The sequence below is a fragment of the Pogoniulus pusillus genome, chromosome 25 (assembly GCF_015220805.1).
Source record: "Pogoniulus pusillus isolate bPogPus1 chromosome 25, bPogPus1.pri, whole genome shotgun sequence".
NCBI classification, from domain to species: Eukaryota; Metazoa; Chordata; class Aves; order Piciformes; family Lybiidae; genus Pogoniulus; species Pogoniulus pusillus.
Window position 1 is genome coordinate 20474711 of NC_087288.1, and position 14859 is coordinate 20489569.

A 14859-nucleotide genomic window follows, 5' to 3' on the forward strand; every position below is an offset into this window, starting at 1 on the left:
CTCTTCCAATGCCTGAGAACCCTTTCTGGGAAGAAGCTGTTCCTAATATCCAGCCTGAATCTCCTAACTGGAAGCCAATTCCTTGAAATACAACCCAGAAGTTACAGAAGCTCATGGAGGCGATGCCCTGGGTTAATGATTTCTCTCCTGTGAATAGCTTTAATACTCCATTTGGCTCTTAATGCTGGGCAGGGTGGGAGGCAGCAGCCCACTGAGCACAGAGAGGCTGTTTCCTGCATGTGGCCATGGAGTGAAAGTGGAGTGGTGTGAACCTTGTGGCTCCAATTCTCCGTGGCCCACTGCAGCAGCCTGACACAGGGGCTGGCAGAGTCAGGATCCCAAGCTGGCACCTTTGAGGTGTCTGAAAGCATGCCAGTGTTTGAGCAAATGCAGACCTCTTGCTAGAGGCTCTCAGCCCTCTCCAGTGGCTGTGAAGGATCTTGCCAATGGTTCACAGAAACATAACATCTCTCTTGAAGCTGCAGGGAAAGCTAAAAGCAGGACTTTTGGGAGCAACTCCTTACCTGGGGTGAATTTTCTTATCTTCAGGCAAAGGCAGTGGCAGGATCACTGAGGGCATTGGCCAGCCTTGCTCCTGCGTGGTGCAGCCTCTGTCTCCCCTCTCTAGAGGGCCGCCAGCCCCAGAGAGTGGACAGATGAAGTCATGCTCCACTGGTTTACAAGTGGATGTTTTGTATAGATATATACACTGAAAAAACAACTGGACCTGGCAGCCTGCTCTGCAAAGTGAGTTGGGCATAACACTGGGAGGGGGCTCAGGCATAACCCAAAAGCTCAACTCCTGAAGGAACTCCTCCTCTCTCCTGCAAGCCTCTGAGAAGCTGAGGGGGTAAGGGCTGCAAGCAGAATTGCTGGTGGCCCTCATGGTGGTGACAACTTGCTTCACAGCCTGTTTCCAGCAGTTGGAAGTGACTTGAGATGGACAGAGCCACCTCAGGTCACAGAATCATAGAGTCATTTTGTTTGGATGAGACCTTTCAGATCATCAAGTCCAGCACTGCCAGGTCACCAATGAACCACATACTCCAGCACTGTATCTATACATCTTTTAAGTATCTCCTGGGATGATGACTCAACCACTTCTCTGGTCAGCCTGTTCCAGAGCTTTACAACCCTTTTTGTAGAGATAATCTTCCTAATATCCAACCTAAACCTCTTCTGGCACACCTTGAGACCGTTTCCTTTTGTCCTATTGCTTGTTACTTGGAAGAACAAACCAACCTCCACCTTGCTACAACCTCCTTTCAGGTAGTTGTAGAGAGCAGTCAGTCCTCAAACATGTCCTTCTGGTCTAGTTGACTGCATAGGGCTGGGTGCTAGGTTGGCCTGGATGATCTTGGAGGTCTCTTCCAACCTGGTTGATTCTATGATTCTGTGACTTGGGTTGTAATAGCCTGGCCAGAGCTGTGTCTGAAACTGGGTGGCGGTGCCTGAGTGAAAGTGTTTCAGTCCAGAATAAAGGGATGGGGAAGTGGTACCTGTTCCTTGTGCAGGTGTGCACAGTGACCAGCTTTCTGTCTTGTCTTGTCGCAGCAGAAGGGTGACTGTGGGGCTTTGTGTTTCCAGGGGACTCAGAACTGTTAACAGTGAGGGTGCTGAGACACTGGTCCAGTTGCTCAGGGAGGTTGTGGTTGGCCCCTCTGTGGAGGTGTTCAAGGCTGAGTTGGACAGGGCCTTGAGAAACCTGGTCTAGCAGAAGGTGTCCCTGCAGGGGGGTTGGAACTAGATGATCTTTAAGGTCTCTTCCAAGCCAAACTGTTCTATGGTTCTCTGCACCTGCACTGGGACAAGTGCCCAAGCCCCGGCAGGGAGAAGTCAGGGTGGTTTGCTGTGCTCTGGGAGCCACTTGCCTTCGTTCTGCCTGTGCTTTGAAGTACCTCAAGGTTCTAGCTCTAAAGCTTTAAACCACTGAAAAGCAGAGTCTTGGCTTGGCAGGGCTCATGGCCTTGGCCTGTCTCCTGGGACGAAGCGAGTTATGATGCTGTGCCACCGGTGGCGGGGAGGACTCCTTGCTTCAGAGGACACAGGTCACACTCATCTGGAGTCCAGACTCCCTCGGAGACTTTTTCTTCCCCCTTCATTTCATGACATCAGCCAGGACTTGATGTTGCTATTTTAAAAACAAAAGGAGGGGACACCCCCCCGCGCTTCCCTCCTGCTCTGCCAAAAGGGAGAACAAAGAACAGCTAAAGCACACAAGGTCTGGCACTCTCTTTGGAAATAAAAACATTCATCTTCATGTCAGGTAGGGAACTACTCGACCCCCCCTGCCAAAGCAAGCAACCTAGGCGGCAGAGCAAACCGTGGCACAGAGAAGCCTGGGCGAAGGGGATGCCCGGTGTCACCCTGCGCTTGGGCAGCTGCTTGCCAGGCTCCTCTGCTGCTGCTGTGTTGGTGCCAAGGCACGACGGGACGCTCCCAGCCACGGGCAGTCATCCAGGGAAGGGCCACCCTGCTCCTCCGGGGCTGGGAGGTGAGCAAGGACCTTTCTTCTTCCCCTCTCCCACCCCTGGTCCGGGCTGCACGGGCAGCCCACGCATCTCCATGCAATGTGTCCCTGCTGGCTGGCAGGGCTGGTGCAGGGCACAGGGGTAACCCGATGGAATTTCCAGGCTTTAGACACTAACATCTTTGTCTGGCTTCTTCCTCACCATTGAAACAAGTCAGCAGTTTGCAGTGTGGATTCCTGCACCGTAAGTTCACCCTCGACAAGCATCCAAATTGCAAGTCAGGGCTGCTGGCTCTTCCCTGCCAGTCTGCAGAGCGTTGCTGGAACATGGGACAGTTCTCCAAACACGAGGAAGAGATTACTTGGGCTTTCTGGAAGGCTCCCTCCCATGCCTGCAGAGTGGAGCAAATGAGGGTAATTCATCTGTGGGCTTCCGGCTGAGCCCAGGAGCTGGATGCAGCCCGGACTAGGCTGGCTGCTCCTCCCAGCTCCGGCAGAAGCCCTGTCCCCATTGTCACCGGTGTGTATTGTTTGCCCGCTCTGTTTGTGCCTTTGCCTTCTGGGGCTGAGGTAAGAGGTCGTCCCCTTGCCTTTTACCGGTGGTGTTTTCCTCCAGGGAAAAAACTCCTGCAGGAAAGAGCCTTCAGAGGAGGCTTTCGCATCTCCACTGCAGCCCTCGTTAGGATCACGTAAAGACTTCTGTGCGAGCTGCCTGGCAAGAGGCGCAGCACTTCGGCAGGGAATTGTTCTGTGCCGCGCAGTGAGGGCTGGGCGGAGCAGGCAGCTCAGCGCAATGGGCAAAGCAGCCAGCACCAGCCAGGCAGCGAGCCCCGCACTGCTTGTGGCAGCCCCTCCTGTGCACCGTGCGAGCTGGAGCTGAGTTTCGCGGGCAGGGACCCTTCCTGGGAACCCTGTGTTCTGGGCTCCCTTCACTGCTCCCATCGGTCATGGTCTGATGTGGTTCATAAGGATGGGTTAATATTCCTGCTGCTCCTGCAGAGGGATCACAGAGTGGTAGGAGTTGGAGATCGTCGAGGCCAACTGCTTTGCCAAGGCAGGTTCACCTAGAGAAGGTCACAAAGGAGCACATCCAGGCAGGCTTTAAATGTCTCCAGAGATGGAAATTCAGCCACCTCTCTGGGCAGCCTGTTCCAGCACTCTGTCATCCTTGAATTAAGGAAGTTCCTCCTAACGTTTAGATGGAGCTTCTTCTGTTCAAGCCTGTGCCTGTTACCCTGTGTCCTGTCACTGGGCACCCCTGATGAAAGCCTGGCCCCATCCTGACACCCACCCTTCCAGGATTTGTAAGCTTTTTTGAGATCCCCTCTCAGTCTTCTCTTTTCCAGACTAAAAAGACCCAATTCTCTCAGGCTCTCCCCCTAAGAAAGATGTTCCAGTGCCTTCAGCATCTTTGCAGCCGTTTTCTGTACCCGCTCCAGCAAGTCCCTGTCCTTCTTCAATCAAAAGGAGCCCAGAACTGAATACAGTATTCCAGATGTGGCCCTTCTGGGGCAGGGGGGGAGGAGAGCCTCCCTCCACCTGCTTGCTGCACTCTTTTTGATGCACCCCAGGATGCCGTTGCCCTTCTTGGCCACAAGACAAGCATGCAGGGAGCAGAGACAAAGCTTGGCTGGGGCCTGGGCCCTCTGCAGCAGAAGCAGCCAGCTGGAACAACAGTGTAATGCCATCCACTTGAGTCAAGTTACTCATGGTTGTTGAACGTGGACTCAAAGCCCAGCGGCTCCAGCTTGGCACAGGGCAGTGGGAAAAGAGCAGATTTTCTGCCTCCATCCTGTCCTGGCTCTGCCACCTCCTGCCCTGTCCAAAACAGCTGTGCGCTGCCTGAAGTGACTTACTGACAGTGCAGGCTTCAAACATCACATTCACCTCCGTGTTTTGGTTGTGTTTTTTCCCCTCAGAGCAAGTCATGGAGGAAGATCAAGAATATGGTGCACTGGTCCCCGTTTGTGATGTCTTTCAAGAAGAAGTACCCCTGGATCCAGCTCGCAGGACACGCAGGTAGGGAGCAGGGCGGGAGGCTGAGCAGTGGAAACTGGTCAGTGGGCTTTGCTGGCCAGCATTGCTCTGGCTGTTGCATAAATGTCCTGGGCTTCAGCTTATAGAATCATGGAGTCAGTTAGGTTGGACAAGACCTCTAAGATCCAGTGCCACCTTCTCCCCAGTGCCTCCCTGTCCACTCCTCTCGGTTCCAGGAGCGATCCAGGCTCTTTAACTCTTCTCAAGGTCATTTTTCTTTAGCTCCATGTTGGGACAGGGTAGAATTGGAAAGTTTAAACGACATGAAACAGTATGAAGCATATAAAATATAAAGAAATCCCTGGGCCACTGTTCTCCAAAACCTCCTTAGGTCAAAGATTCCACAAAGCCCCCTCCAAAACCAGTCCAAAATCCCAGGCCTGAATGCTCTCTCCTCCTATGTTATGCCTCTCTACACCCCTTCTCCTGCCCACCCTGGAGGCCCAAGTTGGCAGCATGAGCAAGGCCAGACCAGGGCTTGCTCCCCGACACCAACCCGAGATAAGGCTCTGTGCATCCACCCAGGAGCAGAGAGGGAGGGAAAAGGGGGAGGGACAGCTTGTGCTGTTGGGTTTTGTAGAGATGCAGGGCTTACGGGAATGGAATAGCAAAAGATTACAATTTCCTGCCCACCTTCTGGACCTGTCTAGCCCCTGGAGGGCTGTAACTTCATGGTTCTTAAAGGCACGCAGGCTCACACCATGACACCGCTGGACCATGTCCTGTAGTACCACACTGACTTGCTTTTTGAACACCTCCAGGGAGGGTGACTCTACCTCCTCCCTGGGCAGCCTGTTCCAGTGCCTGACCACTCTTTTAGTAAAGAAATTCTTCCTAATACCCAACCTAAACCTCCACTGGTGCAGCTTGAGGCCATTTCTTCTTGTCCTGTCACTAAGTATTTGGGAGAGGAGGCCAACACCAACCTCACTACAACCTCCTTTCAGGTAGCTTTGGAGAGCAGTGAGTTCTCCTCTCAGCCTTCTACTTCTCTAGCCCAGGAGGGTGACTTACCTAAATGCTACAGAGGGTGATGTGAAGGTGCAGTGCTCTGTGCTTTCAGCCTTCCAGGACCAGCAGGTATTACTGCTGCTGTTTTGCTCTGAAGCAGTAGAAAGCAGAGTCCTTCTGGTGAGACCCACACCCTCCTGCTGGTCCACAGCAAAGCAGGTGATGCTGCCCAGCATCTTGTAGTGAGACACTGAAACGGGTTGCCAAGGGAAACTGTGAATTTTCCCCCCTCTGGAGGTCTTCAAAGCCAGGTTGGACAAAGCCTTGAGCTACCTGTGCTAGTGGAAGGTGTCCTTGTTCATGGCAGGGAGATTGGAACTAGATGGACTTACCAACCCAAACCACTCTGTGATTCCATGATAAAGATGCCCTATGCATGAGCCTGGAGACAAAGGTGTGAACTCACCACGAAGCACACAGAGGCTGTGAAGCAAATGTGTTGAATGCTGCAGGGCAGGACTCTGTGCTGCTCATGGTGTGACATGGCTGGTCAGAAACCTGGCACTTCATGTGACTCTGGCAGCCCAAGCTTGTAAATGTCACTGCAGTGACTCTGTTGAGTGCAGGTGCAAATGGAGATTCATAGAATCATAGAATGGTCTGGGTTGGAAGGGACCTTAAGGATCATCCAGCTCCAACCCCCTGCCATAGGCAGGGACACCTCCCACTGGAGCAGGTTGCTCAAGGCCTCATCCACCCTGGCCTTGAACACCTCCAGGGAGGAAGCAGCCACAACCTCCCTGGGCAACCTGTGCCAGTGTCTCACCTCCCTCACTGGAGAGACCTTCTCCTAACATCCAGTCTAAATCTCCCCTCTGCCAGTTCAAACCCATTCCCCCTCCTCCTGTCATTACCAGACCTTGTCAATAGTCCCTCCCCAGCCTTCCTGTAGGTCCCCTTCAGATACTGGAAGGCCACTCCAAGGTCTCCTCGAAGCCTTCTCTTCTCCAGCCTGCAGAGCCCCAACTCTCTCAGCCTGTCCTCAGAGCAGAGCTGCTGCAGCCCTCTGAGCATCTCCGTGGTTTGGATTGGAAAGGACCTTACAGTTCCAATGCCCCTTGCCGTGGGCAGGGTCACCTTCCACTAGATCACATTGCTCAGGGCCTCATGCAGCCTTGCCTTGAACACCTCCAAGGAGGGGACATGGACAACCTCCCTGGGCTTCTGAGGTGCTGTCTTCCGAGGTGCTGGGCTGCTCGCTGTGTTCTGGGAAAGCAGAGCACGATCCTCCATCCAAGGCAAGTTCTAGGCTGGGCCTTGTCACCCTCAGGTAGTTTCAGGGCAGCGGCCAACGGCAGGATACTGAAGAAGCACTGTGAGTCGGAGCAGCGCTGCCTCGACCGCCTGATGAGTGACGTCCTGAAGCCCTACGTGCCTGCCTACCACGGCGACGTCGTGAAGGATGGGGAGCGATACAACCAGATGGAAGATCTTCTGGCTGACTTTGACTCCCCCTGTGTTATGGACTGCAAAATGGGCGTCAGGTGAGTGCCTCTGCGGGGATGTTGTTGGGACTCTAGGATGGGGTTCATAGAGTGGTTTGGGTCGGAAAGGAATTTGAATGTCATCGAATCTCAACTCCCCTGGCATTGACAGGGACACCTTGCACTAGACCAAATTGCTCAAGGCCTCATCCCACCTGGCCTTGAACACCCGGTCCTGGTGGCTAACAGTTCCCCATGGCACAGCAATGTGCCCTTGTGGCCAAGAAGGCCAATGGCATCCTGGGGTGTATTAGCAGGAGTGTGTCCAGCAGAGCAAGGGAGGTTCTGCTCCCCCTCTGCTCTGCCCTGCTGAGGCCTCATCTTGAATCCTGTGTTCAGTTTTGGGCTCCCCAGTTGCAGAGGGACAGGGATCTGCTGGAGAGGGTCCAGAGAAGGGCTCCGAGGATGGTGAGGGGACAGGAGGGCATGGCTGATGAGGAGAGGCTGAGGGCCCTGGGGCTGCTTAGAATGGAGAAGACTGAGAGGGGATTGGATCAATGTTCCTAAGTACCTGAAGGCTGCCAGGAGGGGGGGACAGGCTCTGCTCACTGCTCCCTGGGACAGGACAAGCAGCAATGGCTGTAAGCTGCAGCACAGGAGGTTCTGCCTCAACACAAGGGGGAACTTCTTTACTGTAAGGGTCCCAGAGCCCTGGCACAGGCTGCCCAGAGAGGTTGTGGAGTCTCCTTCTGTGGAGCCTTTCCAGGCCTGTCTGGATGTGTTCCTCTGTGTTAGATAGGATTGTCCTGCTCTGGCAGGGGGTTGGACTGGATGATCTCCTTTGGTCCCTTCCAACCCCTAACATCCTGTGAGCCTGTGACCTGCCAGGAGGAGACATCCATGACCTCTGTGGGCAGCCTGTTGCAGCATCCCAGATGCATCTCCTGACACACACAAGTGAGAATATCAGGCTCCCCTGTCTTCAGGGGCAGCTCAGCTAACAGTGTGATGAAGAGAGCCTTGGGGAAGCCTAGGAAGGACACCCCAGACTCATTCATTCTCTGCTTGCTGACTGTTCTGAGTGCTGGGAAGGTGGTTTGGTGCAGTGGAGGGGACAGCACTCCTGGTTTGTGTGCACCAGAATGGTGCAGTAGCTTCTCAGAGGACAGTGACCTGCCTCTCTCTGCCACAGGACACCCCCAAGGGGCAGGGAGCAGAAGGTGTGGGCGATCTTACCCAGGGTGGCAGAGGAGTGAGGTGGTCACTGGAATGGCACAGCTTTGGTGAGCTAGAGGCTTTCCCTCTGCTCACCCTTGGCTCCCACACACACTTCAGGGAGTAAATGTCTTTGCTAAGCAGTTTAGTGCCTTTCATGCCAAGTTCTTGAAATGTTTCCTAACAGATGAGCAACATTACCCATGTCCTCCTTGAGGACCATCCTCAGACGTGCCAAGATCCCAGGCTGCAGCCACATGGCCAGCAGCAGCTTTCGAGCTAGCAGTGCCACAGCTGATGAGGCTGCCCCAGAGCAAACGTGAGCAGGGCTGGTGACACTCAGGCAGCTGCCAGATTTGGAGCAGCCTTGGGTCACTGCTTGAGCCTGGGTCTGCTGCAGGCTGGCGGCAGGGCAGGTTGAGACCCCCCTTGCTGGCCCTGGTGGAGGCGCCTGCGCTGCTGGAAAAGCTGATGGTTTCTGTGGGAGGCAGGGATCTTTATTTTCCTCTCCTGAATTCCCAGTGTGAAACTCAAACGGGTGTGTTGGGCTGTCAGCAGGGAAGAGGAGAGGAATACTTTCCACCAAAGGGGTGGAGAAGAGCTGGGGGCCCCAGCACAGCTGTGTGGCTCCAGCTGGCACAAACCATACTGCCACCAGAGGAGATGGGACCCACCATGCACCCAGAGATGACAGCCACCAGAAGACCTGCCTAGGTGTTCCAGCTGTCCCTGGGAGGGGTAAAGCCTCTGGTACATAAATCACACAGGTTGGGTGATTTGTGCACCTGAGTTTTTGGGGCTAAGATAGGCAGAGCAGGCACAGGGGCAAAAGGCCAGGGATTATCATTGTGGCATAAGATGGGTGAGTGAGGTGATTCTCTCCCTCTCATGAGACCCCACCTGGAGTACTGCATCCAGTTCTGGGCTCCCCAGCACAAGAAGGACATTGAACTGCTGAAGTGGGTCCAGAGAGCCATGAAAATGATTAGAGAGCTGGAGCACCTCCCCCATGGGGACAGGCTGTGACATCTGGGGCTGTTCAGCCTGGAGAAGAGAAGGCTCCAGGGAGACCTTATAGCAGCCTTCCAGTACCTGAAGGGGGCCTACAGGAAAGCTGTGGAGGGACTTTAAACAAGGGCTTGTGATAGGATGAGGGGGAATGGATTGAAGGTGGAAGAGTGGAGATCTAGGCTGGTCGTGGATGGCCCCTCCCTGGAGGTGTCCAAGGCCAGGCTGGACAGGCCCTTGAGCAGCCTGGTCGAGCAGAATGTGTCCCTGCCCATGGTGGGGGTGGTTGGAACTAGATGATCTTTAAGATCCCTTCCAGCCCAAGCCATTCTGTGATTCCATGATATGCCTGCCCTGAGAAAAGGCAGCAGTTTGCCCTGCTAAGCCTGTGAGAAACACAGGAGCACCACCCTGTGTAGCCTGCCTAGCACCCTCCCCATGCCTTTTACTTGGCTCCGGAGATGAAACACAGTTCTGGCACAGGGCACATGGGGAGAGGGCACAGTCCCTCTGCAGAGCTGAGCTTGGCTGGTGAGATCTGTAGAGCAGTTTGGATTTGTGGGGAAGGATGTGACAAGTAGGGTCACTGCTGTGTGGCTTTGCTGGGATGTCTCACCTTGTTGGCAGATTGTCTGGGAGAGCCTGGGCAGGTGCCTGGCTGAGCTGGGGCAGGTGGATTGTTACTGCTGCAGGAAGTAGTGCTTCGTGGATGAGGGTTTTCTGCATGGCAGCATGCAGAGGTTCTCCACTGGTGTGCTCTGACACAGAGTGGTGCTCCTCTGGATGCTCCAAGGTCCTGGCACATTCCTCTGTAGTCCACATTCTCCTTCTGCCGTTCCTTTGTCCCTGCTGCACCCTATGGTCCCAGGGGTTACGGTAAGCACCTAGCCAAGGCTGCATCCTTTCTGTCCTGTACCCGAAGCTTCCAACAAGGTGCCCCCACGGGAGAACCCCCTCTTCAGCAGCCCTCACAGTGTGAGGGTTGAGAAAGCACAGGAACAGCAGAGGCTCACCTCCTTCTGCCACCTCCTTTGCCCCAAATCCAAACTGCTCTACACCTCCCACTAGCCATGCCCAGCTCTGCAGAGGGGAGGGAGAGCGCAGCAGCCACTGCATTGGCCAGGCCTTAGAGGAAGCAGCAGCTAATGCTGAGGGCTGGAATGCAGCAACCTCCCTCTTGCCTTCGACTCTGTTGGGTCCCAGGGTATGTGGGCAGTTTCCTAGGCACATCTTGCAAGCCATGCTTAGTCTGTGAGAGCCACTGAGTTCTGTTCATGTTTGCTGAGCATAGCATGGGAGGACAGCCCCCCCAAGGACCATGGGGTGGCATCAGGAGACTGCCAGTGGGGAAGAAGCAAGTGCAGGCACCTGTGAGAAATCACCTCCCTTCTGTTGCCAAACTGGTTGTGGTTACTTGATGACTTGAAAAGGTATCAGGTGCTGGGGTGCTAACTGTGTCAGGATCAATTAACTCCATTCTTGCTCCATTCTTTCCTGTGCTGCCCTATTCCCTAGGGAGCCTCTCTGCTGGATAGGCCTGATTCCTGGGCAAGGGCTGCTGTAGATGTGTAGCAACTTGTGTGGTGTCCCTATGGCTCTGCTGATGTGTGTGGCCATCCCACTCCTTGCAGGACATACTTGGAGGAGGAGCTGATAAAGGCCCGGAAGAAGCCGAGCCTGAGGAAGGACATGTACCAGAAGATGATCGAGGTGGACCCCGACGCCCCCACCGAGGAGGAGAATGTGCTGCGGGCAGTAACCAAGCCCCGCTACATGCAGTGGAGGGAGACCATCAGCTCGACAGCCACGCTGGGCTTCAGGATCGAGGGGATAAAGGTGAGAGTGCTCCTTGGAGCAGGGGCAGCAGCTCTGAGCTTCGCCAAGCTCACTCGCAGAGCCGCGCACTCGGCAGGCTCATGGCGAGGCCGTGGCGTGTCAGGACACCCCTGGCTCCTGCAGCCAAACCAGCCCTGCCAGGCACCTGGCCCAGGGCACCACTGCTCTTCTGAGAGTGCAGCTGAGCTCAGGGCATCAAGGCAAGAGGACAGTTCTCAGCCATAATCTCATTAAATCAGCTGCCTGGTTGACTTCCCTGACTGTGGAATGCCAAGTGCAGTCCTCCAACTCAAAGGCTCAAATGAGTTGTTTGCTTTTGATACTGCTGTGCTGCTAGGCTGAGCCATTAATCCAGATCACAGCTTGAATGTGTGCCCACCTGTGGCTAGAGCTGAGAGCTTAGCTGCCTTTGGTCAGCAGGCTCTGTTTACATCTCTGTCTGGAAAAATGCAGCAGCTGAGCTTTATGAAATGGGGTAAATGCAAGCAGCAGCACTTTCTGCTGGCACCTGCAGCCCTGTGGTACTTGCTGACTGCTCAGAGCAGTCCTTACCTTTCTGGAGGTACCTGCTGGGATGTTTTTGTGTCACCATTAGATGAGGCAGCCCAGAAGTATTTTTTTTCGCTGGCAAGCAGATTTTGTGGAGAGAAAGAGATGTCTGGGCTGGCATCTGAACAGAGACAGGTCTGTAAGCACAGAGCAGTTGCATTAGTGATAGAAGGCTTGCAGTGGCCTTTCAATAGCACATGAATTAAAGACTGCACAGCCTCCCTGGGTAGCATGTTCTAGTGCTGTCACCATTCCTGTAGTTTCCTGTTGAGATGGAACTTCTGTGTTCCAGCTGATACCTGTTCTTTGCCCTGTCACTGGGCACTACCAAAAGAGACTGGCACCTTCATCTTGACACCCACTCCTCAGGTATTTATAGACATTAATAAGATCCCCTCTCAGCTTTCTTTTCTCCAGACTAAACAGTCCCAGGTCTCTCAGTCTTTCTTCATAGGAGAGATGTTCAAGTCCCACAGTCATCTTTGTAGCTCTATTGGACTCTGTCCTGTAGATCCCTGTCTCCCTTGAACTGTGGAGCTCAAAACTGGATACAGTATTCCAGGTGTGGTCTCACCACAGTAGAGCAGAGTGGGAGGAGAACCTCTCTAGACCTGCTGAACACGCTTTTCTTGATGAACCTCAGGATGCCATTGGCCCTCTTGTCCCATGGTTAACTTGCTGTCCACCAGGACTCCAAGGTCTTTCTCCATGGGGCTGCTTTCCAGCAGGACAACCCCTAGTCTGTACTGGTGCCTGGTGTTAGTCCTCTCCAGATGCAGGATTCTGCACCTGTCCTTATTGACCTTCATGAGGTTTGGCTTCATCCAGGTCTCCAGCCTGTCCAGATCTCACTGGATGGCAGCACAGCCTGATGGGGTGTTGGCTACTCCCCCATTTTGGTATCATCAGCAAACTTGCTGAGGGTACACTCAGTGCCCTCATCCAGGCCACTGATGAAGATATTGAGTAAAGCTGGACTCAGTACTGATCCCTGGGGAACGCCACTGCCCACAGGCTCTGTCCTGCTGACCACGACTCTGAACTCTATTGTTGAGCCAGTTACTGATCCACTTCACAGTCCTCTCCTCTTGGGTTTACCTACAAGGACATTATGAGAGATGGTATCCAAAGCCTTGCTGAAGTCAAGGTAGATGATATCCACTGCTCTCCCTTCATCTACCCATTTGGAGTGCCTTTGTAGAAGGCTGTCAGATTAGTCAAACAAGACCTCCCCTTAGTAAATCCATGCTGGCTACTCTTGATAACCCTCTTGTCTTTCATGTGGTTAGAGATAACCTCCAGAATCAGCTGCTCCATCATCCTTCCAGGGATGGAGGCGAAGCTGACTGGTCTGTGGTTGTCCATGTCTTCCTCCTTGCCCTTTTTGAAGACTGGAGTGATGTTGGCCCTCTCCCAGTCCTCAGGCAGCTCCCCTATTCTTGGTGATCATTTACAAATGATGGAGAGTGGTACAGCAACATCAGCAGCAGCCCCCTCGGCACTCGTGGGTGCACCCCACTGGAGCCCATGGATCTGTGTGGTTTTATTCCATCCAGCATTTCTATACTCCTCCCTGCTGACCAGGTCTTTTTTTCCACTTACTGTGAACTTCTCTCTTCCATTTGAGTTTTTCCAGCAGCTCCTTGTTTATCCATGCAGATCTCCTGCCTCCTCTACTAGATTTATTCTTTTTTCAGGGGTATACAGTTTTCTTGAGCTGGGAGGAGGAGATGTTTGTATATGAAGTAGCTCTCTTGGACTCTCTTACCTTCTAGAGCTCATGCCTAAGGACTGCTTCTAAGTAGATCTTTGAATAGGACAAAGTTAGCCTTCCTAAAGTCCAGGGTAGAACTTTTACTGTTTGCCCTGCTTCTTTCCCTAAAAATACTAAACTCTATCCTGTCATGGTCACTACAGCCAAGGCTGCCTCCTGCCCTAATGCCCATGGCCAGGCCTTCTTTGTTTGTTAACACAAGGTCTAGGAATATGTCTGCTTGTAGCCCAACGCCATCCGTCCATCCTCAGCCTCCAGTGGTGCTTCCCATCCTGTGATCTGGGGATGTTTAGGGGGACTGATGGCAAAAGCAGGTGACAGTGAACTCCTTGAAGTTAAAAATGTGAAACACCTCCTCCACCCCCCCAGCCCCCAAATCATGTTCCCACACAGGCCAAAAAAAACCTCCTACTGTGGAGGCAAATAAAAGCCATAAAGGAGTGGTGAGGGTTGCCCCTCTGCTTTAGCTTGCGTGAGTGAGCGGCAGCACGGTGCGAGCGGCGGCAGCGCGGTGCGAGCGGCGGCAGCGCGGTGCGAGCGGCGGCAGCGCGGTGCGAGCGGCGGCAGCGCGGTGCGAGCGGTGGATTTCCTCTTTCCAGAGAGGTGAGGCAGCCCTTGAATTGAAAACGCTAAGAAGCGCTGGCCTCCAGGAGTAATCCTCCCCCTGCTGCTGCTAGTGGCTAACTAATTTGATCAGGGCTCTAATTACTGTAATTCTCCTTAAATCCCTCAGCTTCTTGGTTATCCCCCCTAAGCTAAGGCATTAGCAGTTGGTGCTCCTCCTGGCTGAGTTGGTTTTGCAGCAGGGCTGTAGAGCTGGCTGTGTTGGATCCCTCTATTTACCCTGTTTCTGGGCTCGAATCTCTGTACTGGGGAAGGTGCCTGCAGCCACCTGAGCTGCTGCTGAGCCCTCTGAGGGAACTGCAGAGAAGTGTTATTTAATGCTAAGTCTGCTCATGTTTCCTTTCCTGCTGGGTATGTTTTCCTCTGGTTGAAGCCTGACGCTGATCCAAGAGAGCACCTTGGTGTGTAAGGGAAGGGCAGGATTTGGCCTTGGCTATGTGGGCTGGAGGGCAAGAAGCAGCAAAGAGATTCATGGAATTGTTTTGATTGGAAAAGATTCCTAAGCTTATGGAATCCAACCATCAACCCAAGACCACCATGGCCACTAAACCATGTCTCAAAGTGCCACTGCCACAGGTTTCTTGAGCGCCTCCAGGGACTCCCACACCTCCCTGGGGAGCCTGTTGCAGTGCCTTTGGGACCACGCAGGCAGGTAAGGTGAAGATGCAGTTCAGGGTCGGGAGTTAAGACCAGGAGGGTCCTTTCCTGGTTGAGCTTTTGTTTTCCCAAGGGGCCATGAGGATCCAGTTCTTCCTGTTGCAAATGGAAATGCTCCTCTGCAAAAAGCAACAATGACACTCAGATATCTGAGTTCCTGAAGTGGCTTGAAGCTGTTAGGAACAGCAGCTCTTAACAAAATTACCATAGTAAAAGTAATCCTTGGGTGATCCTTGGGGGCCAGGTGGAAGCTA

At 53.6% G+C, this 14859-nt stretch overlaps 1 protein-coding gene across 1 annotated transcript in view; it reads left to right on the forward strand.

Annotated features, from left to right (window-relative positions):
- ITPKB (inositol-trisphosphate 3-kinase B) overlaps positions 1-14859 on the forward strand; it is a 103878-nt gene that overhangs the window by 74736 nt on the left and 14283 nt on the right. The window contains exons 3-5 of the mRNA XM_064164694.1: positions 4390-4489; positions 6789-7002; positions 10797-11001. Of these exons, the coding sequence (XP_064020764.1) occupies positions 4390-4489; positions 6789-7002; positions 10797-11001 (519 nt within the window). The remainder of the gene's footprint in view (positions 1-4389; positions 4490-6788; positions 7003-10796; positions 11002-14859) is intronic.